Source organism: Lepidothrix coronata, unplaced genomic scaffold (genome assembly GCF_001604755.1).
Source record: "Lepidothrix coronata isolate B3197 unplaced genomic scaffold, Lepidothrix_coronata-1.0 Scaffold44, whole genome shotgun sequence".
Classification (NCBI taxonomy): domain Eukaryota; kingdom Metazoa; phylum Chordata; class Aves; order Passeriformes; family Pipridae; genus Lepidothrix; species Lepidothrix coronata.
This window is the reverse complement of record NW_016690224.1, coordinates 758,426-782,629: the sequence shown is the minus strand read 5'-3', so window position 1 is coordinate 782,629 and position 24,204 is coordinate 758,426. Positions and strand designations below refer to the sequence as shown.

The 24,204-nt window shown below is 50.3% G+C and overlaps 2 protein-coding genes across 2 annotated transcripts in view; one reads left to right on the top strand and one right to left on the bottom strand.

The window, feature by feature from the left end:
- Positions 1-1,712: 1,712 nt before the first annotated feature.
- HPD (4-hydroxyphenylpyruvate dioxygenase) lies at positions 1,713-7,578 on the top strand. The gene is made up of 14 exons (XM_017814346.1): positions 1,713-1,799; positions 2,017-2,043; positions 2,795-2,857; positions 3,647-3,751; positions 3,937-3,979; positions 4,069-4,151; positions 4,279-4,368; positions 4,466-4,569; positions 4,736-4,813; positions 4,975-5,137; positions 5,459-5,530; positions 6,178-6,300; positions 6,446-6,562; positions 6,699-7,578. The coding sequence occupies exons 1-14, from the start codon at positions 1,797-1,799 to the stop codon at positions 6,807-6,809; spliced, it is 1,182 nt and encodes a 393-aa protein (XP_017669835.1). The 5' UTR covers positions 1,713-1,796; the 3' UTR covers positions 6,810-7,578.
- Positions 7,579-8,726: 1,148 nt separating this feature from the next.
- Positions 8,727-24,204, bottom strand: part of SETD1B (SET domain containing 1B) — a 51,463-nt gene continuing 35,985 nt past the window's right edge. The window contains exons 8-18 of the mRNA XM_017813933.1: positions 23,905-24,075; positions 22,873-22,960; positions 21,865-22,082; positions 21,484-21,610; positions 20,367-20,828; positions 17,477-19,027; positions 15,425-15,591; positions 15,041-15,172; positions 14,823-14,942; positions 14,327-14,464; positions 8,727-13,634 (exon numbers count right to left, since the gene is read on the bottom strand). Coding sequence (XP_017669422.1) covers positions 13,461-13,634; positions 14,327-14,464; positions 14,823-14,942; positions 15,041-15,172; positions 15,425-15,591; positions 17,477-19,027; positions 20,367-20,828; positions 21,484-21,610; positions 21,865-22,082; positions 22,873-22,960; positions 23,905-24,075 — 3,348 coding nt within the window. The 3' untranslated portion in view covers positions 8,727-13,460. The remainder of the gene's footprint in view (positions 13,635-14,326; positions 14,465-14,822; positions 14,943-15,040; positions 15,173-15,424; positions 15,592-17,476; positions 19,028-20,366; positions 20,829-21,483; positions 21,611-21,864; positions 22,083-22,872; positions 22,961-23,904; positions 24,076-24,204) is intronic.

Below are 24,204 nucleotides of genomic sequence, written 5' to 3'. Positions count from 1 at the left end.
GGCGGTGGTGACGTGGAATGGCACAAGAGTGTCACCGCCACTTAACAGCTCTGATGGTGACATGTGGTGGCACAGCAGTGTCACTGCCATAGGGTTACAGAGCTGTGGTGGTGATGTGGGGTGGCACAGCGGTACCAGTGTCACTTGGATTACACAGCTCTGGTGGTGACGTTGGGTGGCACAGCAGTGTCACTCTCATTGGGTCACACAGCTCTGATTGTGCCATGGGTGACACAGCAGTGGCACTGCCATAGGGTTACACAGCTGTGGTGGTGCCACAAGTGACACAGCAGTGGCAATAACACAGAGTGGCACAGCTGTGATGGTGTCATCTGGTGACACAGCAGTGTCACTGCCACTGGGTTACACAGCTCTGGTGGTGGTGACATGGAGTGGCACAGCTGTGCTGGTACCCTATAGCGACCCTGTTCCTGCTGCTGGCCCCTCTCCAGCTGGTGCACACCTGTCTGGGTGGTGCACAGCATCCATGTCCCCCAGGGAGAGTGGCAGCAGGGGACAGCCCTGCCACTAAACCTCTCCACCTGTCCTCTATGCCACTGGCACCCACCCAAGTCCCCCATGCTCATCCCCCCTGGCCCTGCTGGTGGCCTGACTTGCTACCACTTCCAGTTGTGGGGTGTTAGTACACTGGTGTCTCCCCCGGCGGGGCCACCTTGTGTCCCTTCCTCCTGCTGCTCCCATGGTTTGGGGCCTCTGGCAGCGCTGGGCTCGCTGGAGATGAAAGTGGCACCACACGCCCCTGTGCCCAGGCACTACACACACAACTGGACTCTGCAGGCTGTCCTGGCTCAATGTTGGCCAGGATGACACATCCCTGTGATGGGGTGAGTGTCCCTAGGGGCAGCGGGGGGGGCAGGGGGATGTGCTGCTGTGGTTGCGTCACCCACCATGGCCCAGCACCCACGGGGGCAAGAGGTTTGGCTGTGAGGTCAGCAGAGCCTCACGTGCTGCACACCCACACCCCTGCACACCCACCCCCACCCCCCTGCACACCCACACCCCTGCACACACACACTCACACCCCTGCACACCCACCCCCCTGCACACACACACACCTGCACACACACACTCACACCCCTGCACACCCACCCCCCTGTACACCCACCCCCCTGCACACCCACACCCCTGCACACACACACTCACACCCCGCACACCCACCCCCCTGCACACACACACCCCTGCACACACACACTCACACCCCTGCACACCCACCCCCCTGCACACACACACACCTGCACACACACACTCACACCCCTGCACACCCACCCCCCTGCACACACACACACCTGCACACACACACTCACACCCCTGCACACCCACCCCCCTGCACACACACACACCTGCACACACACACTCACACCCCTGCACACCCACCCCCCTGCACACACACACACCTGCACACACACACTCACACCCCTGCACACCCACCCCCCTGCACACACACACACCTGCACACACACACTCACACCCCTGCACACCCACCCCCCTGCACACCCACACCCCTGCACACACACACTCACACCCCTGCACACCCACCCCCCTGCACACACACACCCTCCACAGCCAGGGTAGCACAGGACCCTGTGGCATGGCCCCAGTGTGTCATCCACCACCCCCCGGACGGTACTGGCAGTTCCCAGCCCAAACCAAACACATCCCTGGGTTGGTGGTGGGAGAAGGTGGAGCCGAGGAGGAGCCTCCCCTGTCCCCCAGTATATTAAATCCCTTCCGGACTCGGGCTCTCTCTGCTGCTGCCACATTGCCAGGTCACAAAAATGGTGAGGGGGCATCAGATGGGAATTCAATTAAACATTCAGGGCTCCGTGGTGTGGAACGTCTCAGGAGCTTTAATCTCTGCTTGACTTGGGACTTCTTAGTGACTGTGCTGGAAGTGATGCAGCAGAGCTGCTCCTCACTCCCTGACCTTTGGATTCAGCTCCACAGGGGCTGCAGTACATGACCTGTTAACGTCTCTCTTTTCTGATTCTCTTTCAGACATCTTACACAGACAAGGGAGAAAAGGTAAGAGCTGAATCGTGCCCCTGTCCTGCCCCACTGCCTAATGTGTTAGTGCAGATAATACCTATTCCTTACTTCTTGATTACCTGGTAAAATCAGAAGTAAAACTGTTCTGGCTGGGCCTCACAAGCTCCTCATTGTAAAGTAGTATTAAAAATTGAATTTTTTTTTGTTTCCTTCTGGTTTGGGAGGAGAGTGACAAATGGGAGATGATGGGTCAGATCGAAGCTTAAGCAGAATCCTCATTTCATGCAACGTTTATTTCCAAATGCTGCACCTTTTCATTGCCTTTTTATTCTTTAGTGCTTTCAACCACCCGTGCCCATTGTGGCTGGGTGGTGGTGGGGGGCAGAGCTAAGGGGAATCTGTCCTGGCACTGGTGGTTGTTTAAGAGCTTTTGGTACAGAAATAATCTTTGACACACGGGGGTTCACGGATGGGCAGCCCACTGGGGTGGCCAATTGTGGGGAGCACTGGGAGAAACGGGACCGTGGCTGTAGCTCCAGGTGAGCCAGGGCTTTGTACCTTCTAACCTGCAGTGCAGAATCCTGTGGGACTTGATTGTAAAGCACTTTGGAAAAGGGCTGTTTCAGGGTTGTTCCACCCAGTTAATTCAGATGCATTTGCAGGAGACACATTTGCAGGGTCACAGTTGCCACTTCTCCCTGCCCTGGAGCCAGGCAGTGCTGCGGGAGGGGGGGCAGCAGCAGCAGCAGCAGCAGCAGCTCCCAGCCCTGTTTTCCCTTCCTCTTAGCCCGCACGAGGCCGCTTCATCCATTTCCACTCCATCACCTTCTGGGTCGGCAATGCCAAGCAGGTGAGAGGTGGTGGCTGCCAGGCACGTGTGGCCGCGGGCACCTGTCCCGCCGGGACGGGGCGGGCGCTCCGGGCATTGGCTGTAGGGAGGGCGGTTCGTCCCAGCAGCCCCTCGGGCCAGGGATGTGCCGCTGTCCCGAAGCCCGTCCCTGGCTCGGCGCCTGTCCCCGGGGGCCCGTGGCCTTGGTGGCCCTTGCGCAAGGCAAGGGGCGGCTGCTGGGGGTGTGCGGGGCAGGACCTGGTGTGTGCAAACCAGCACACTTAGCCGGGCTCAGGCTGTGGGCACCAGAGCCCACAGAGTTGTTCGGCCTTGTAGGGAGTTAAAAATCCCTCTGCTTCAAACCTGAACTGCATTTCACCCAACCTTGCAGAACAGGAGATGAGCAGAAATGTTTCGTGATTGGTGGTGGCTCTCGGTTGGGTTAGGTTGGGCCTTGGGTACAAGAGGCTCTGGAGGCAGCACTTCCCCTGAATTTGGGTTTTTTCCTCAATGTGGGCCCTTTCTTGCCTCAGCTTGTTCCCCTTGGGTTTCTGGAGGGAAGCAGAGAAGCTGGGCTGCTCCTGCACACAGGCACACACCCCCCCACACACACGTGCACACGTGTGACTTGCATGTGTGTGACTTGCACACGCTGCAGTTGCCATTCCCCATGGGCTGTTGGCACTGCCCTGGCCATGGGGAGCCCTGTAGGAAGCAGGAGGAGCCCCGTGGGAACTGGGAGATGCCCTGTGGGAACTGGGGACCACCAGTGCCACAGCTTCACCCAGGGTGGCTCTCACCTGCCCACAGGCTGCATCCTACTACTGCAACAAGCTGGGGTTCGAGGAGCTGGCATACCGGGGGCTGGAGACCGGCAGCAGGGAGGTGGTGTCACATGTCATCAAGCAGGACAAGGTAAGGGGGCTGGTACACCTGGCAAAGGTGCCACTGCCAGGACAGGGGAAGATGAGGTGGTGGTGGGTGCTGCCAAACCCTGTTTGCACCATGAAACCCATCACCTGCAATGCCTCAGCCCCAGGCTGGGGCTGCAGCCCCACCGCTGCAGCTCCATCCTCACCTCTCCTCCTCTTCCTCACCAGATCATCTTTGTTCTCTCCTCCGCTCTCAACCCAGGGAATGAGGGTAGGTGTCCCGGGGGGGATGGAGTGGGAAGTGGCCGAGGGGGAAGGAAAGCAGCTCTGCTCACCCACGGCTGCTCTTGCTCCGGGCAGAGATGGGGGAGCACCTGGTGAAACACGGTGATGGGGTGAAGGACATTGCCTTCGAAGTGGAGGACTGTGACTTCATCGTGCAGGTAGGCAGCCCCTCCACTCCCTCCTGCACAGCCCCCTGAAATGGTGGGGGGAGGCAGGGAAGGGCCTGGGGATGTCTCCCCCCAGCGCAGGGGAGCTGTGGCAGGAGTGGGTCTCTCTCCTGTCCAGAAAGCCAAGGAGCGTGGAGCTGTGGTGGTGAAGGAGCCCTGGGTGGAGCAGGACAAATTTGGGAAGGTGAAGTTTGCGGTGATCCAGACGGTAAGTGGCAGGGAAGAGTGGGGCCCATGGAGCAGGCTGAACCTGAGAGGTCCCAAAATAAACAAGGTCACCACACAACTGCTTTTCCCTCTCGCAGTACGGTGACACCACCCACACCTTGATAGAAAAGCTCAACTACAAGGGCCTGTTCCTACCCGGGTATCACCCGCCCCTCTTTAAGGACCCCCTGCTGCCCAAGTTGTGAGTACTTTCTAGAGGGTCCTGGCTGGCTCTTTGTCACCACGTGCTGGTGGGATGGATATCCCATTGAGGAGCTGGACAGGTCCCCACCGCCTTGCCCTGGAGCCCTTCATGCTGTGGGGTGCCCCTGAGCTCAGCTGAGACCCCCCTTGGCTTCCCCCCACAGACCGAGTGCCAAGCTCAGCTTTGTTGACCATGTCGTGGGGAACCAGCCTGACCTCGAGATGGTCCCAGTGGCGGACTGGTAAGAGTGGGGAGGTCTGGTGGGAGGTGGGATGGAGCAACAGCACCGCTCTGCTGCTCTCACCACTTCCATGGTGGTGGCTGAGGCTAATTAAGCCAAAGAGAGCTTTGTTAGTGTGGGGACGGGACGAGGGTTGATTGTGCCCTTTGTGGCCTGGGCAGGTACCAGAAGAACCTGCTCTTCCACCGCTTCTGGTCGGTGGATGACAAGCAGCTGCACACCGAGTTCAGTGCCCTGCGCTCCATCGTGGTCACCAACTACGAGGAGACCATTAAGATGCCCATTAACGAGCCGGCACCAGGCAAGAAGAAATCCCAGATTCAGGTGAGCAGATGCTGGTGTTTGATCCATCTGGATGCCTCTACTGCCAGCAGGGCTTTGGTGAAGGAAAAGGGACCAAGGGTCAGTGATTTGGAGCAGATTTGTTGTGCTACGGTGGTTGCTGGAAAGCAATCCTGGCTCTGCCAAACCCTGGGGGAGCCACCAGGCAGAGCCAGTTTACCCCTGATCTCATCAACAGTGTCTTTCTGTCATTTTGTGGTCCCTTTGAGCTGATTTTGCCTTCATGTTTTTGAGCCCACACCCATTCCTTTGCAGTTGCAGCTGCTCTGTCATTAAAATGTCATTAAAATCTTTTCCCTGTAGGAATATATCGACTACTACGGAGGGGCCGGAGTGCAGCACATCGCCCTGAACACCTCCGACATCATCTCGGCAGTGAGTGCCCCCAGGAACCCCCTGTCCCAGCCTGTCCTGCCCCAGCACCTCTGGGCAGAGCCCTGTCACAGGGCAGGGGTGGACTGTGACCCGACGGGCAGAGAAAACGGGCTCTGTGCCGTGGTTGTTTTACAACCAGGATTAACTGCCCAGTGAGTCCATCCAAAGGGGCCTGTGTACAGCTGTGAGCTGCTGGCAGACACCCATCCCTCCAGCTTAAAGCAATCGGGGTCTGCAGGGCCCCCAAGGGCATCTCCATCCTCAGTGGGGGGCCTGTGGGAGCTCGGGCAGCCGGGGCTGATGGGCTGAGCCCCCGGAGCCCAACACCTGCCCTCAGCTGGGGCAGGGGCACATCTGGGTTGAGCCCTGCTGCTGCTGAGCACTGGGTCTGGGCTCCTCTCCAGACCAAAGGCCCCCAGAGGTATGGGGGGTCAGGTGGGATGAAGCATCTTTGCTTGCTGGTCAGCTCCCTGCACTGCCTGGAGAGGGCACCTTGGGCCCTCACATTCCCGGTGCCTGAAGCGAGATGATGAGGTTGCCTAAAATCATGGGAAAACATCTGGCTCCAAACACTGCCTGTCCCAGGCCATCCTCCAGGCACAAACCACTCCCAAACTGACCCACGCCGGGTGTCCTGTGCCTTGCAGATCACCAACCTGAAGCAGCGGGGCATGCAGTTCATGGATGTGCCCTCCAGCTACTACCAGGTGCTGCGGGAGAGGCTCAAAACTGCCAAAATCAAAGTGAAGGAGAACATTGACAAGCTGGAGGTGAGTCAGAGCAGCCCGAGAGGGAAAAGGTCTGCTCAGGGCTGGACTGGATCCTCAAAGTGTTTTGCAGGGACATGAGTGATGCAGAGACACCCCCTTGCTCCTCTCTGGGTCTTTCAGCTGTTGTCCTGCTTCTTTTCTCCAGGAACTGAAAATCCTGGTGGATTTTGATGAGAAAGGCTACTTGCTCCAGATCTTCACCAAACCAGTTCAAGACAGACCCACGGTGTTTCTGGAGGTGATCCAGAGGCATAACCACCAGGTGGGTGTGAGGATCTCTCGATGATCCTGGCTGGGAGCCCTCAGGGCCATCAAGCCCCATGTCCAGCCAGCTCTCAGTGCTGCTCTTTCCCAGCCAGTTCCAAATCCCCTGGTCTGGAACACTGTTGTCTGCACAGGGCTTCGGTGCCGGGAACTTCAAGTCTCTGTTTGAAGCAATAGAAATGGATCAAGATGCCAGAGGAAACCTGACCATCCTGGAGCCCAACGGGGAGACCAAGCGCATGTAGAGGGTGTCAAGAAGTGCTGCCCTCGTCCCCAAAGAGCTGATTCCCAAGCAAACTGGGAAACAGCTCATGGTTTGGTAAATAGCCCAGACTTAAGTGTCACAAACCCAGGGAAGCCACTGCCAAGTTGGACGTGAAAAAGGACTCAACACCGACCCCGACCCAGCCCTGGCGCTGCCCTCCAGTGGCTTTCTGGGAGTCGGGGCGTGGGAAATAGTAAACACACTTTAAAAGCAGCTTAATCTGATCCAAACCATCGAATTCTTAACAAAGGGCAGATTTAAGGCATGTGCCAAAGACACTCAGCTATGGAGGGAGACAGAAGAAATAACTGGGAGGGCCCAAATTTAGTCTATCCAAAGTTTTAATTTTAGCTATGCGGGAAGCTGGGAAAGCACAGAGGTATCTGGCTTTCTCTGCATCTCTTTTTTAACATTTTGTTTTAATTGCTTTTAGATTAAATCTTGAATGTAGAGAATAAACAGTTTTAGGGTAGCTACAACACTCTAGAATGAGAATTAATCTAATTTACATATTTCAGTCTTCCAAAAGCAACAGACTTGCTCTAATACCTACAAATTCCCAAATTAATGAAGGGTTGGGGTTTATCCCATGTTTCAAGCAGTAATTGCTAGCATTGGCAGCACTTGCTTGGCTCAGATCATGGCTGCATGTGCAAAGTCCCCTCTGGGCATCACTTTGGTGTTGTCACTGTCCTTTGCATGGCACTTCCCTCACTGACACAATAAAACCCTTTTCTGACACAGCCCAAGTGCCTGGTGAGTCCACGTGTGGGGGCTGGAGCCCCCCTACCCCGTTAGCTGGGGCTGCAGGTCCAGTGCTCCCCAAGGAGTCATAAACCTCAGCCCAGAGCTGCTGAAGAACATCCCGGGGTCTCCAGGGCCCACAGGTCTCCCCACTGTTGCACATCCTCCCTCCAAACCCCTGCTGCTCCCCATTTCCCAGCATGGAAGCTGCTCAAACCCTGAGCCCTCGGCTCCTCAGACATGAATCCTTCCACCTTCCCAATCCATGCCCTTCCAGGTTGAGTCCTGCTGCCTCCTGGCCCCCGAGGCTGGGCTGTCCTGCAGCCCTGTCCCTCCAGCACCGTGGTCACCTATGGAGTCCAAGAGCTGAGCTGGGAAATCAATCACCTGCAGCCCAGGCTCTGTCCTATCTCTTCCATTTCCTCCCCCACCAGCCATTCCATTCGTCTGCTCCAGGTATTTGTTTTTGTAAAGCTCAGAGAGGTCACTGTGACCCCCTGTTGCCAAAGCTCAGCAGCTCCCCCGGCTCCCCCCTCCCGTTGGCCCAAGGGAGCAGAATTCATTTCAGATTCCCCAGAATCACAGAGTGTCCTGAGCGGGAAGGGACCCACAGGGATCATCGAAGTCCAGCTCCTTGCAAGTTGAATAAACTGATTTAAAAAGAAAGAAACCTCTGGCCCCAACAGCCTTACAGCATCACTAACACCTTGCTTCGTGGTTAAGGGCTTTTGCCTTCGTAAAGTTAAATAAATAAATAAATAAATAAATAAAAGAAGGATATGAACTCAGACAAATCCAAGGCAGAGGCTGGAGGAGAAGGGACCCCTCACCCGCCCTGAGGTCAGATGTGTTTGGGACTCCTGGCAGGGGGGCTGTGCTTGTAAGGATTTTTAATACTGGGACATTTTTCTTTAAGTTTATAGACTTGAATCACTTGCATATTTCTTTCATGCAATATAATGTCGCCTAAATTCATTTCCTGCTCACCAGAATTAGTATTTTCGGTAAACTTTGCTGAAAACCAGTTCTTCACACTGTTCTTGTTCTGGATCTGCCTCCTTGAGCTCTGACAGTTCCCAACACAGGTCTAAGAGCAAAAAGCTGCCCTGGCTATATATTAAGCACAACATAATTTTTCTGTAAGAAAAGTCAGTATATTTATGGTTTGCTTTATAAAAGTTACTATAATACAATGGTACATAGTATTCAATTCACAAAAATATGAACAAATATATACAGCATGACACATCCACAACAAAAACACTTTCTTCAAAACAAGATACATACTGGTGACAGATTCTATATGCACAAAACATCCCTAAAGTCATAAATTTGCTTAACGAAAGAAAAAGCAGAAATCCTAAATCTTCAAAGCAGAGTTGTTGCCTTTTTTTTTTTTTAAGGAACTCAAAAAAAAAAAAAGTTGGTTTTTTTTTCCATTTATTGCAAATCATTTGACCTGCTTACTTTTAAAGGAGGCCTCTTGATTTCCACGCTGGGAAATAAAACAACCAGAAAACTGCAAGGATTGGGAGCTGGGTGTTCTTCCACTTTTAAAACTGCCCCGTTGTTTTAGAGTGTCCGTTTCGATGTGTTTCTTTTCAGTTGGACAAATCCTACAGTGGCAATTAAGGAGGAAACTCATAAAAACAAAACAAATATTAAACTGAAAAAATCCAGTTGCAAACCTGCTTAAATACATTTTAGGGTGTCTATTAGACTGTACACATTTCCTCGCTTGAAATAAATAGATTTTGCACATTAGGTTTCAGACTGAGGGGTCAGGGGAAAGAAGAAGCCTTGACTTGGCAATTTTTTGACTTCAGTTTCTTAATGCTTCTAATTTCATCTATTTATTTGACAAAAAACCCTCATATTTATACAGAATTTACATTATACAAAGCTTGACACAAGCTGTAAATGCCACCAGCTCCTTTGCTATACTCAGTCCTTCTTCCTCCCCATCTCGACATGATTTAGAGCTGGAATCTGTTTAAAAAGAACTCCAAATTACAATAGTCACTTTTAATAAACTATTTACATGCTCTTGAAGTACAAAGAAATCAGCAAAAAAATTTCAACATGTTTCTACAAGAAACAGTGTTTGAAGAGAAGATTCTTGAGTTTGCCTATGTACAGAGGATGCATTTTTTTTATACTTCAAAATCCTTTTTTTTCCTTAAATTTTTATTTTATACAGAAATGCACTGAAATGATCCCTGAAAAAGGTCACAAAAACCGGAACTGAAACTACTGTATAATTTGTTGAAGTTTAAAAATGTTGGTTTTCTTTTTTTCCTTGTAGAAATAAGCTGCTCTATACAATATAAATAACTGCAAGATGAGCCCCTTCCCCTCCTGGATCCCCGAGAGTCACAGACCAACTTTGGGACCAACCTGGGACTGCAGGTGGGTGTGAACTGCATGGATCAACGGAGGTGTTGGGCAGCACTTCCTATGGATGCCACCGTGGAGGGACCCTGAACTCACACCAGCTTCCTGTCGGGAAACTAAAGGTTTAAGCTCTCCTTCCAAAATTTTGCATTGTTCTCCCGGGTGATTTCTCCCAGCAAGGTGGAATTTTGCAGGGAGCACAGTCGATGTCTCTCTCTCTCTCTCTCATTATTGTCTCAGACTTCAATTTAAGTGACAATAAATTGGGGACAGGCTTTTCAGTGAACAAAACCATTTCAGTCTCTCTGAAAGCAGCACGTGCTGGTGAGGTTTCCCTTTAGTCCTTGTCTGTGTTTCCATGGGGTGCCGGGGTGCCCGTGCTGAGCGCGGGAGAACAACGCTGGGGGTGACCCAGGCTGTGCGTGCACCACACACCTCCTGCCCTCCTCTCATCTCACCCCTTGCTAAGTACAAGCCAAAGGACCTGGAGGGATTAGAGGCTCTCCAGGGGTGCCTTCCCAAACCACATCTGTGGCTGCAGGGCTCCCCTGGCCCAAGGAGACCCCGCAGGGACAGGGCAGCCACAGGCACCCGCAGCGCTCATGGAAATCACTGCACTGGACTTGCAGTCCTCACCATAAAATGATCTGTTCTGGGGTTGGGGCAGCTTCCCAGTCTGAGACAAATATCCCAGGTAGGACTTTGCAAGCCAAGATTTACAGGGAAGAAAAGAGAAGCCTCGGGTTTGGCTTTGAGACCAGACCAACATGATTTTTCAGAAGTGCTATGGATCCAGTAGCTCTGTTTCTTCCTGGGGAACTACTGAGAACTCAGCTTTCACAAAACCTTACATTATTTGTCCAGGATCCTAAAAAGGGATGGATTACAGGCAGTTTCAGAAGTACCCAAGTGGTTTAGGTGCTCATGGACTTTGGCACCCAAATCCCTTTGGTGCTCCTAAAAATGCAGCGAAAGGTCCCGAAGGTGACTGTGACCTTCCTCCCCGCCTTCCTCACCACAAACTGCAGGGGCTAATCCCATCCAGACCACACCAATATGCTGGGAAACACAGAACTGCCATCAGGTTCTTGGGGTTGGGCCATTTGAGGTGTCCTCACCCCCACAAATCCACTGTTACTGCACTGGCTGGATGGACCAGAGAGGGATAAGGCCAAGGCCATGGGCCAAAATGCCGCACACAAGAGCTTCAGTTCTGAGACACAGGAAACTTCTGTGCATTTCCAAGGCTTTGAAAGTCAAAGGCCAAGCTGTAGAGATGCCAACTGGAGCTTCAACACAACAAAATGAACCTTCTTAAAAAAACCCCAAAACTAAACTAAACCGAGCAGCTGGTTTAACTCCCAAATGCCATCACTGCAGTTACAACCAACAGTCAGTGACAGAAACTAGTTGTGCTTCACAATTTTAGGTTCTGGGTCACCAATACCCAATTGCTGGAGAGATTTATAAAGAAGGGGGGGAAACAACAAAACCAAACCAAAACAAAAGCAGAGATGAGACTATGGACTGTCAGCAACAATCTGCTCACCCTCAGACAGAAATACAGGAGGTATTAAGGCAGTTTCGAGCAGTCTGTGTGTTCCTGCCCTTTCAGGCCTTTTATCTGAAGAAGAAATTCAGATGCAGAGGTCTAACCTACATTACAAGCTCCACTCAGCAGTGCAGGCCTGGCAATTCCATGGAACAGCTGAAAAAACTTCCAGGAACCTCTTTTGCAAGGTTGTAACCTCTGCTCATGGAGGTTTGAAAGGCTACAAGAAAACAGCTGTGTAATTGGTTCTGTGGGGAGAAGATGTTTAGTTATGCAGATAATCTTCCCATTTCATAATGACATTGCAACTTCCCCTTATAAGCCAATTAAAAAGGGTTTAGTACAGCTAATCTCTACTTTTAAAGCAGGAGAAATTCAATGCAAGTTGGAAAACTGATCCTGTCTATACCTGAACGGTCACATAACATTTCCAGATCACATCCAAAGAACTATTTCTTTGGTGGTTTGCCCCATTTTTTAATGGAACCCCTTGAAGAACTGCAACACAGCACATCCACAAGGACAAAATATACCGAGAAATCATTTCAAGACATGCCTTCCAAATTTGGAGAAGCATTCATCATTTCCATGCTGTAGATGGGGGGGGACAGGATTGTTCTCAGGGACACTTTTACCACAATCTTACTGGAGGGATGGGACCACCCCCAGGCCAAGTTAGAGTAACAGAGGGAGGAGAGCGGCACAGCACAGCTTGCTCCTATCACAGGAGGATCTCCCACATTCAAATACAGAGCAAATACTCCACTTAAACACTGGAAAGGGCAAGGAAATGCAGATGAAAGGGAGAAAAGTGAACACAAGACACACATCAGCCTGTTTCCCATCTATGGGAAGAAAATCCTGTTCCAAACGTGGGCCATAGTCTTTGCTTACAAGCAGGGCAGAATTTCTACAGCTGAGTTCTCCCCTTAATCTCAGCCTCTTCTGCATGCAAGACAAACCCATCTCCAAGGAATGGGCATCCCCAAAGGCCACACGCTGTGCCACAATGCTACAGCTACACGACTGACTCCAGCTCTCACTGTGATTGCAGTATGCAAGCATTTCTCACGCAGGGGTGCAGAGGTTTGGATCCCCCATAGACCAGCATGGCATAGAAAATGAGAGACGAGCCCAAGGCTGTGAGTTGAGGTCTGTGCTGACCCGACTCTGCCTTGGGGGGTCTGGCTGAGGGGACTTGTTCAGGCTCATCCCTTAGAAAAAGGCAGGACAGTTCACCTCTAGTCTCATTGTGGACATATCTACACACACACACCCCCAAGCACACTCACACGCTCATTCACACACCCTCAAGCCTCTGGCTTGCTCTGTAACATCAACCTTACATTTATTTACAGCTTACTCTGAGAAATCTGTGCAATTTCAGCCAATCAAGCTCCCAACAAACCCTATATGGCATTTTCAGTCTCTGCTTCACATTTAAACGTTGAATGTCTTTTTCAACCAACAAAACTGATGAGAAAAAGGTAGCAGCATTTATGAAAAGATGAAGGTTTATAACAACAATTAAAAAAAAAAAAAAAGGTACCATTATCCCATTACGGAGCATTACTGTAGGGACTGAACAGAGAAGCTAGTGTTTGGATAGACCATGCCACAAAATGGTTATCACCTTTTTGTGTGCGTGTTGGATCTGAAAAGGAAAGAGCACCTGAAACATGAACAGTCCTCGTAAGCGTGTGCGCTTTTTGCTTTCGCTCGTGATCTGGCAGAAGTGCGAAACTTGCTTGGTTTTCTTCTCTTTTTCCTCTTTTTTTTTTTTAAGTATTTTTTTAATCCTTTTAAATTTTTTTTTCTTCCTTTTTTTTCTTTGTTTGTTTTTTTTTTTTTTTTTCCTCTTTTTTTGGCAAAGTGCAACCACACCTGGTTACCACAGTTTTGACATGGCCGAAGGTGCAAGTGTGACGAGAAACCTTGAGATCAGTTCAGGGTTCCCCTGCAGTTCTCAGAGCCACAGAGACATGGGATTTTTACATCCTCAATTGGAAACTTGTAGTCGTAGGTAATTTCCTCGTTCACGTTGATGTGCTGCTTGGAGTAGATGACGATCTTCTTTTGGGACTCCACCGTGATCACTTTAGCATAACAATTTGGCTGCAAGGGTGACAGAACAGGTAATGATTTAGGTTCCCAGACTCCACACAATTACTCCAAGATAAAATAAAACAAGACAGTCCTTCCCCTTGACAGCCTCAGCCATGCTTCCAGAGCCTGGACCCAGGGGAAGCCTGGAGAGGGAGGCATGGAGCCAGACAACAGAGCAGCCCTCCTTGTGCTGCTCCAAAATATCCACATTCCAGTCATTTGTGGAGCAAAGGAGCCTGGATGATGCTCCACCAAATTTGTCACAGGTTAAGAGCAGCTCTGTGCTTAATAATTTGGCCAGGCAGCCAAGTCTGAGGGCAGACTGCAGCACGAAGCAGAGGGGAAAGCAGATTCTCTGCCTGCCAAGGCAGGGAATACTTTTCCCAAGTGGACACTATAAGGAGACTGTTCCCACAGAATAACAGTGCTAAAACTTGGTATGTTTTAAGGAAATATTTGTTAGAGATGCTTCCTCAGTGTCCAGCAGGGACAGGAGGACTCTCAGTGCTCTGCCTCCACGTGTGTCATTCCTCAGGTCTCTCCAATCTCTTTACACTTCTTTAGACCCTGCTCTGACCTGCTGCAGCTCATTAACGTTTAATCATAACCCTGTGACCCCCTGCCACTTCTGAACAGCCCAAGGACTGCCCGGGTTTCTCAGTGTGCCGGCGCACAGCCCCACGCAGGAACGCGACACTCACGTTGCAGCTGTGATTGATGAACCGGGCGAAGTTCCCGCATTTCGTGGCGTCGATGATGGTGTCGTGATCGACCCTGAACATGTAACTGCTGCCAATGCCCTCGTCCTCGTAGCGCTTCTCACGCATGTCAGCAATGACCTGCAGGAAACCCCACGGGCAGGGTCAGGACACGCCGCACAAGTGCCCTGTGAGCGGCGACCTGCACAACCTGAGCTGTGCTTGTGCCAGGCAACAGGCATTTAACGTGATCACAGTCACCCCAAGAGAACACAGGCCTAACTCAAAACACAGCTCAGGGTGGGCTTCTTAAGAAGGATTCTCCTGACTGCTTAGTTTTTATGGGTTGTTTAAAGTCCCACCCTTGTATCTCCAAACCATACGTCAACCTCTGTGCAGCCCACGGAGCTGACACCTTACAGCAGAACTCCAACCCCCACTGGAATACACTTCTTCCAGGGCTGGTTTTTGCTCACATTTCACCCACAGTCCAGCTTACCTGCCTGATGTTCTGACCCACGTATTCGATCACCATCTCATCAGCTGCAATGGGCTCCATAGCAAAAAGGCCCCAGTCGTGAATGTGGCTCTTACAGAATTTTAGTTTTTTCTTCCGGAACTGCATGAAGAAAACACCCCAAAACCCCAACCCTGAATTAGCCACAGCACAAGAAGGGAAACCCCTGGGTCCAAAATCTGCAGCCTGGGGTGACCTACCTTGAGCTGGTTGAACTTGAGCAGGTCACTGTCACAGCTACCAGTGAAGGAGGAGAGGAGCCTGCGTTGCTCTGATCGCCTCTCGGAACCAGCCCGGGTGGAAGCATGAGGTTGGGCAGGGATGCTCATACCCTGAGAGGACAAATGGGTGATCAAAGCTGACCCAACACCCTGCAGGCTCCCTGTCAGCAACGCCTTGTGCTACAACACATCACCACAGAACATGTGACATCAAACACTAACACCTCCCATGCAGCTCCTGGGTGATCAGCTTGACACAGGCGTAGCAACAGCTTCCCCTCCCTCCTTGCCAAAAGGCAGGAAGCACCCACTTGATAAAACCAAATCCCATTCACACCTGGCACGGAGCAGAGGATTCCTCACCTGTGTGTCAGCTGGAGGCTCCTCTGCAAAAGCTCGGCTATTGTTGAGGTATTTAAGTTTGTCCTTCTTATCAATTTTGTAATAGCCTTCACTTCGTGCACAGCCCGTCACGTGCTCCCGCATCCCATCGTCCCGCTTCTTTTTCTTGGGGGTAGAAAAGCTAGTAGGTGGGAAGAAGTTAAGGAGGAACACAGCCAGAGGTGGACACCAGACTAAACTTGCCACAGTTACATGGAGCTAACGCTGGGAGCTTGGACAATTAGGAAGGGTTTGGGGGGGGTTGCAAAAAATAACAATACTACTGAAAAATAAAAAAAAAGCATCACCAGAGCCCACATGCCCACAGGAAAACCAAGCACCACCTTTCCTTCTTAGTCACATGCCTTGGGAAACTAAAGCAAAGAAACAGTGAAAAATTTAACTTTTAAAGGTTAAGCTGTCAAGAGAAACCTGTTTAAGAAAGGATTTCCCCACAGCACCCACCACGTACCCAGGCAGCAGCTGGATGTACCATTTGCTCTGGTTTGAGTGACTCGCTTCTGTTCTACCTCCAGGAACTCCCTGCAGCCACCCCAAGCTCTGAGGACACCACATGGACCTCACAGCAGCGACATTCCCCTCTGAGCAGGGCCAGGAGTGGCACAGAGGGGCAAGAGATGCTCCTCACCCCAAAGGGCTTGGAGAGATCTCGGTAAATCAGCCCCTTCAGACCCTGATGGGAAGGGGAAAACCCTCGGCACACATTTCAAACCTTCAGGTTTGAAGGCGCCTTCAGGGCTTTGGCTTCTGGAAGGACTATGGAGCAAAACTACTTCCAGCTCACCCCAAAAACATAGCCATAAAGCCTATGATGATTGAGATTAACCCAAAAACATATCCTTAACAGCAGAAATTGAAGCAGAGGGACCATAAAAAGCAAGAGGCGATGGCCTCAAAACCAGAGTGCTGAGTGTGAGTTTGCTGCAAAGCAGGTGAACCTGCAGGAACTTTCACACCCATCACAGAATGTGGCACAGGATGAACCAGTAACTGGCTGCAGGTGATTTTTAAAAGGTTCAAAAAGTGACTATGATTTTGCTGTTACAATAATCTTCATCAACAGGGAAACAGATTTAAAGTATTTTCACTGTGGGTTTTGTTAGTTATCACTGACTATTTTAAGCAGTTTGGGCTTTTTTGGTTTTGCTTTCCTGTCTTGCAGGGAGCAAGGGACAAGAAATTTGAACTCCACACAATCTCTAGCAACACACAGGGTGGTGTGTTTGTCTTCTTCAACACATAAATCCTTCCTAAAAACAGTGCTGGAGAGTTCTGAGGTTTTTAGGACAGCCTTTTAGGTTCTGCTCTGGAGATCACTCCTGGTGGCTGCACACACACAGAGAGTCTTGTTCTGACACAGCCTGTGTGTCCCAAAAACGCTCCTGAAGGTTCAAAGCCCCTGATTGCCAGACCAGGGACAGGGAGGGAGGGGATGGGGCCAGACCTTCCCCACCAGCACCAGCTGGTGCAACATGTGCTCCTCACCGCAGCACCAGCAGCACATTCCCCATCCGTCCTGGACACGTGTCTGACCCTAATGAGCCACTTAGAAATCAGTGATTTTATCAGTATTTCAAACCCAATGCAAGTTAAAAAGCCGCTAGAACCACTCTTAACTCAGCATTGTGGGCACAGATGGTGGAGATTATTTTTACAACAAGTTTTAGCCCCAAGTGAAAGCTCTGTATGTACAGACCAGAAATTCCACAGCCAAGCTGGAAAAAAAGTCTGGCTACGTGCAGACAGAAGCTTCTCCAACTAGGAAGGAAACCTCCCCAGCAGAGGTGCCTACAGACGGTCCCTGTAGTCCCAGTCTGAACATGCAGCAGGAACAGCCACTTCTGCAGTATTTTTGTATTGCAGCTTCGCAGAATAACCAGCCCCAAATCCCCTCTGCTATTCTCGTAAGCAACTGCTTCTCCCACCAACAAAATTAGTCCTTTGCACCTGAAGTCCTACCCAGTGACCATCTCGTGCATCTCACACGTGCTGTGTAACGCTGAGAAAGGATATAAGGATGGAATACCCACAGGGTGTCATTGAGCCAGTCCATGCCATTGTCCTGCTGCAACAGGCGGTCATATGTGATACACATGAATTTGATATCTTCCTCGTCTATGCCCCCGTTCCAAATGTCATACAAAATGGTCATCTCCTCAAACTCGGAGCGCGGCCTGAACTGAGGCCGGGGTGGGGAATACTCTGGGGAAGGGATCACCGGGAGGTCCTCAGATGTTTTCTTCTGCCTTCGCCACTGTCTTTTAGGTTTAGCTTCTTCTTCCTTGAAGTCTTCATTCCACTGGTTCTCCAGTTCCTTAAATGGCAGTTTCTCCGCAACTGTCTCAGCTGCTATTTTCTCATGGAAACCGTCATTCCTGAAGTCCAGGGTGACGGCTTCAGGGTCTTTCAGTCCATAGTAAGCATCAGGATGTCCACTCAAGAGCTCTTTGCCCACAGGACCTTCCACCAAGGCCACTGGCACGGGAGGAGGTTCTATGGGTTTGCCTGAGTACACATCCAAGGAGAGGACAGAGGGTGGTGACCGTCTTGGCCGACCCGGCCTCCTTTTGGGAAGAACAGAAGGTGGTGGTGGGGGAGGAAGAATAGAAGCCCCAGGGGGTACTTCTGGTGAGAGCAAACCAGATTTTACTTCTGCCTTGCATTCCTCAATGGGCATTCTTCCATCTCCATGCATGCATGGCAGGGCTGCTACAGGTATTGGCTCATCAGGTGGCAAACCCATGTCCATGTGGAAATCTGCTTGGGGGGGGCTGGCGAAGGGGATAGGAGAAGGAACACTGTTCATGCTGATCGTAAGGGAAGCACCAAGAGGCTCTTTAAAGGGTTTCTCATCCAGCTCATCCTCTGACTGTTTCTTGCCAGACAGAAGGCAAGGAATGGTAGCACCAGCCTCTGGGAAAGTGGGCGTGAAATTGAAATCTCTCCCAGGAGTCCGAGGAATGCCACTGTTAATGCCAGGAGATTGGGATGGGTAGGAAAAGGGGCTCCCTGGGACTTGAGGGGAACTGAGGGTCAAGCTGCTTCCTGTAAGGGGAGCATCACTTCCTGGCGTGGCTGGAACAGTGTCCGTGCTCTGCGACTTTGCAAGAGGGTGTGAAGACTTGGCCAAAATGTCCCGCCCAGGAGTCCTCGGAATCTCCTCTTCCACAGACGTTTTGGTCACCATTATTTGTTCAGGGAATTTTTCTGGAGGGACTAAAGATTCCTCCTTACCGGGAGTCGATGGCAAGGGAAGCATGGAGGATGGCACCTTGTGGGCTGGAAGCAAAAGAGTGTCAGTCTCCGAGTGGATCATCACCTCCCGTCCCGGCGTGCGGGGCAGCCGCTCGTCCTCCTCCGCTGCCGAGGGCAGCTTTGGTTTAGCACGAGCTTCTGAGCTGCTGTCGTCAGATTTGCCAAAGAAGCTGCTTTTGTTGGGCAGAGGTTCTCCGAAGACTCCCACTGGAGTGGAAATACAGAACGTCGCCTCCTCATCTTGAGATTCAGGCTTTGGACCTTCCTGGACCTCTGGCTCCAGCATGGAAGTGGGTTCAGATTCTTCCTCTGAAAGGGGGAAAGAGAGGAAAATCAAGAGCTTTGCCTTCACTTGCCAGTAAAGGCATGTTTAAGATGCCACGGTTAGAGAACAGCTCAATTCCACTGGGAGGCTTAAAAACGCCAATGCTTTACATTTTGGAGGCACGGAGTGCGGAGTAATTAGACACTACCACAGGCATTCCTAATGGACCATAAAAAACCCACACTATTAATTTGAGGATTAGCTACAACACAGACCAGAACGAAGGTTTTCTGCTTTCAAAATCCCTGACAACCTTTTGTACAGACATAAAAAGATTCAGCGGATTGTGGGGCGAGGACTTTGGAAGAGAGCTCCTGGAGCCTCGAGCTATCAGCTTGTCTGATGTGGGAAGGTAAACTCATTGCAAGGCCAAGGAGCACCCTCAGCTCTCCAAGGAGGGAGTGGTGAAGGGAGGAGCAGAACACTCTTGAACAACACACGAAGGAAACGGGAAGCCCTTGTAATGAATGAGGAGACACTCAGATGGTATCAATGAGGCAATTTATATGCTGCTCTCCCTGCAGCAGCCTCATTTGTCTGGAGTTTATTTACTCACTTAGGGCCAGGTCCAAAAGGAATCAACGGTGAAATCTTGTTAGGCAGCTCAAAATAACATTTTCAAGTGGGAGAGCAAAAGGAGGTGAAAATGCCTGGAGAACTGGAAGGGAAGAATTCCTCATTTGTGCTGAACGAACCAGAGAGTGGCTGGAGAAGAGTCTGAGCCCTTCTCAGAAGGGTCTGGGCTGCTCAAGAAGAATGTGGCAGTTTGAGCTTGTTCCCACAGCTTACCGGGAAAGCTCATTCCACATGTGAAGGTGCCCAAGTGCAGGTGTTCCCAAATTTGTGTCCTTTCTACACACTGACCTGTTCTAGAAAGGGTTAGTGCAAAACCAGACCCATATAGCTTCCCAGTCACAAACTGCTTTGCTACTAAACCAAAAAAAAAGCCAGTAGTGACACAGTAAGCACGGACTCCTGTTCTGTTTTAGCAGCCATGGCTTTTCTATCTTGAGCTTCAGCCACCACCCGATCCGTCACCCTTGGACGATGACAACTGTTCGGTTCCTGTAGGACACTAAACTGGCTCAGGATAAGATTCTGGATACAGTAACCACAGTATTTTTAGTAGCAGATGGCTTGTGTAAAGCTCCTTACTAGGAAGGAAAGTTCAGCACAGACCTTTTTCCCTGAACAGATAATCCCAGCCTAGAGCCAAGAGGAAGGAAGAGAACATAGGAAATACAAACCCATGCATATTGGATACTGTGAAAAAATGTACTTGGACATGTGGTAAACTGTGCCAGGGCACATGGAAAGGCATACCTGGCCTACAGATGGGAGAGAGAGCAAGTTTTGTCTCCTGGTCTCTTTCCATAACCAAGTGTTTCAGAGTTTCAGCAGCAAGAGATGCCCCTGTGATTTGGCCACATTCACTTTCCCCTGCTTTGATTTCTTCATGGCCTTCATCTTTCACTGCCAAAGCTGGCTCGGCGAGTCCCAAGCCCGTTGCATCCATGTAGTCATCCACAGGATACAGCTCCAAAATAGTCTCCCTCTCGTCGTCAGGAATCTCATGACCGGCAGGTTCATGCTCTGTCTCAGCAACCATGGCTTCTCTGTCTTGATCTTCAGCCACTTCTTCCTCCTCTTCCTCCTCCTCATCTTCATCATCATCATCATCCTCCTCATCATCTTCTGAGTCTGAACTTGACTCAAATTCAGAGGAGTCCTCACTTTCATCGGATGATTCAACTTCAGCCTTGGAAGATGAGGGACTTGCTACATCTACAAGAACAAATTACCATTAGTTCCGCTTTCTGGCCTAAATCAGGGGCAAATATCCCTTCCACACTGTAAGGGCGTGGAAACAGCAACAACAGCAGCGTGTGGGTTTGAAGGAGTGGCCTCTCAATTTATTTATTTTTGCAGAGATTTATAAATCCTGCCTTTGGATGCTTACAGCAATGACCATACAGCAGGCAGTTCCATGAGCAGTGCTGCCTGGCACCTTGCTCATGGGGATTGTACCTTCTACTGAGATTTTCTGCTGCCTTTACAAACAGATTTAAAAAGTAGAAACTACCACCTTCCAGAGCAGGAACTGATTGGTAGGACAGAAAGTTATTAGTGGCCAAATTCCCCCTGTTTGAAATCCGGTCCCTTCTCCTCCCAGCCACTCTGTTTCATAACACGAGCACACACTCAGCTGACTCTGCCCTCCTGCCAGGCTGGGCTGAGATCACTCAGGGGCTGGAGAGCTACTGCAAAAGGACCCACAGACTGAGGGATCGTGAAGTCTTGCAGGTAACAATTAAAAATACCTGTTACATCTTGTATAAAACTGCTGTCAGTGACAGAAGGTGCACAAGTAACAGAATCAGCTCACAAGTGCAGAAGGGAGATTCCAGCTGACCCTGCTGCTTCCACTGGAACTGCTTACCCTCCTCGGAGTCCTGCTCCTCCTCCTTGTCACTTGTGTCTATGCCCGTCTCCTCCTCCTCATCTTCATCCTCGTCATCGTCATCTTCATCCTCATCATCTTCATCCTCATCCTCCTCCTCTTCCTCCTTTGCAAGAAAGCATTGCCAAAAATGAACAGTGCCTGACCCTGTGACCTGACTGTCACTGTAGTAGCCACCAGTGGCTCCCAAGGAGGCTGATCAGAGAACCTGAAGAGGGAATGACCTTTACAGAGGCTCTCTGAGGACAGACCCCAACAGCAGCACTCATCTCCCAGAGATGGGGAACTTTGGCATCTGGCATTATCAGGCCCCCTTTTAATGACAGACAGCATGGAAAGTGCAGTCACAAACCAACACACCTTGCCAGGTGCTGCTTTCACCAAGCCTCCCTCTTCTTCCTGCTCCTCTTCCTTCTCCGAGGAGGACTCTTCCTCCTTCCCTGATGTCTCATCTCCTTCTTCTCCCTCACTGTCGAGCTCCAACGGCCTTGCTGGTCGCCGCCTCAGCCCCACTGCTTCTCCATCCTTCTTTGACAGGTCAGATGTGGTATCGGAAGCATCCCTGTCCCTCTCTGACTCTGAGGAGCAAAAACAGGATGGAAACTGCCATCAAATACCTCGCAAGGGAGGGAAAGAGTTAACTACACAAAAATTTTTTCTCTGGGAAGATGGAAGTGACAGTCCTCAGGCTTACAGGGACTTGTTAATGTCACAGTGCAGGGGTGCAGAGTGCTGATGGCAAAATGTGGGTGGGCAAAGCTGACACTCTCCAGGCAGAACAGCCAGGAGACATGGCACAACTGAGGTCAGGATAGGTAACCTGAATTTAATGCCTTTTTAAGTGTTTTACAAAACCCTCCCTCTATACTCTGGCTTCAAAACCAGTTGTTAGTCTGAATCAATTTTAACTTGAATCCATGCTTTTATGCAAAACAAAGGGTATTCAAAGTTTTATCTTCTCTCTACTCTTCCCTGGTTGTAGGAAATAGTGTTAAGATATTTTCAAATAGATTTTTCTGGCAAAAAACTTTGTTTTCTTTTAAAATCAAATGCAGAGAAAACTGTTACATGCCCCAAGCAGTCCATGAACCCACCTGAGCTCCCTCTGCTGGGGCCCAGCAGAGATAAAATAGATAACAAGTTATTCTTAAAACGTGGGTCTTAAATTTCCCGCCAGTGAATTTAAGGTAACTGAACCCAGAGGAGCCATCTCCCAGCTCTCAGAGCTTTGTGAGGAGCAGGGCTTGGCTCAGATCCCTGATTCTGTGTTTAACTGTAAGCAAGGACACTGCTGTGAAGTTTAAAGGGATTCAGCTTGTGTGTGGTTTGCATCTGCTCTTGTGTTTCACACAAATGTGCTTTGCAAACCTTCATCTTCATCATCGACAGAAGTGGAAGGCCGGATTCTCTTCTGATCTCCTGCTGAGGCAGCTTCAGGTGGCTCCTTTCTTTTCACCTGAACAAAGGACACAATTAGCATTTCTGAAAGTTTAGAAACAGCAGAAATCAACTTCTTAAGCAAATTACCACTTCTTTGCTTTGCCACGGTCACTTACGCTCAGAAACCAAGGGCCACTTCCCAGCTCTTGATCCCTTTATTTGCTTGCAAACAGAATTTCACTGTGAATGAAATTCTACCCCTTCAATTTGCATCAAAACACTCTGGGTACCAGCATGGGGCATGTCATCACCAGGTACTTTGAGGATGACAGAGAAAACCCTTGACAAATCCATGTGTCTGAGATGTAGCAGAACAGAAAGAGAGCCTAAGCCTAAGGCATCTTAAAGTACCTCAAAGCAAGTTTTATGCTAAATAAAGACTGCAGAATTTCTCATTCCAAATCTTTACTAGCACCTTCTGTGCATTCAAAATCCTAATTTCAGGGAAGCCCTCTACCCTCTCCCACCCCACACTTTTTTTTTAAGATACTTTGAATTTTTACACAAATGCTCTTTAAAATAGGTGACTCTATGCTGGTGAGTCTCAGTCTGCAAACTCACAGGAGACAGAGTTTGACCAGCTTCAGGTGAGACTCAGCTGCCAAACTGCCACACATTCCAAACAAAACAGTAACTGTGTAAAGCACTACAAGCATAAGTGTATTTTTACAACCATGCTGAAATGCTGTGCCCTAAACACAGGCAAATGTCCCATTTCTCTTGCAGGGCAGGGAAACCCTCTACAGACAATTCACACAGGTGGAAGATGAAAAGTAAGGCTGGGACAGAGGGTCCTTGCTCTGGTACTGGGGGTAACAGTGATGTCAGAAGCAACCCCGTGAGTGAACATAGAGCAGAGTGAACAGCCTGAGGGCTGTGGGGCACAAACCCAGCCAGGCCTGTCCTCCTAAGGCTCCTCTGGGGAATGTCAGCATAAGGATGCCAGTTTTCTGTTTTCACCTTGAAGGATGGCAGCCGGATGGCCCCTCGTAGCCCAATGCCCAGGCCGATTGCCTCGTATCCCAGGCCTTCTCCTTTGTTCCAGTTCTCCAAAAGACAGGATGCGATTCGATCCTTCGGCTTTGGTTTTTCCTCCACTTCTCCTCCAGACTTCACTGGAGTGAGAGACGCCTGCAACAGAGAAAGCACGCTTGAGAGGAGAAGCTTCCTGGGAAGGACACAAATCCTGGGAGCCATTTCAACAGTCAAAGTTTGGGAAATATCACTGCCCTGCCCAGGCATCCGTTTCTTTGAGGGCAT

Coding starts and splice junctions, on each gene's coding strand:
- HPD (XM_017814346.1), top strand. Junction 4,369..4,465: donor AGTTTGCGGTGATCCAGACG/GTAAGTGGCAGG, acceptor TCCCTCTCGCAG/TACGGTGACACCACCCACAC. Junction 6,301..6,445: donor AGAACATTGACAAGCTGGAG/GTGAGTCAGAGC, acceptor TCTTTTCTCCAG/GAACTGAAAATCCTGGTGGA.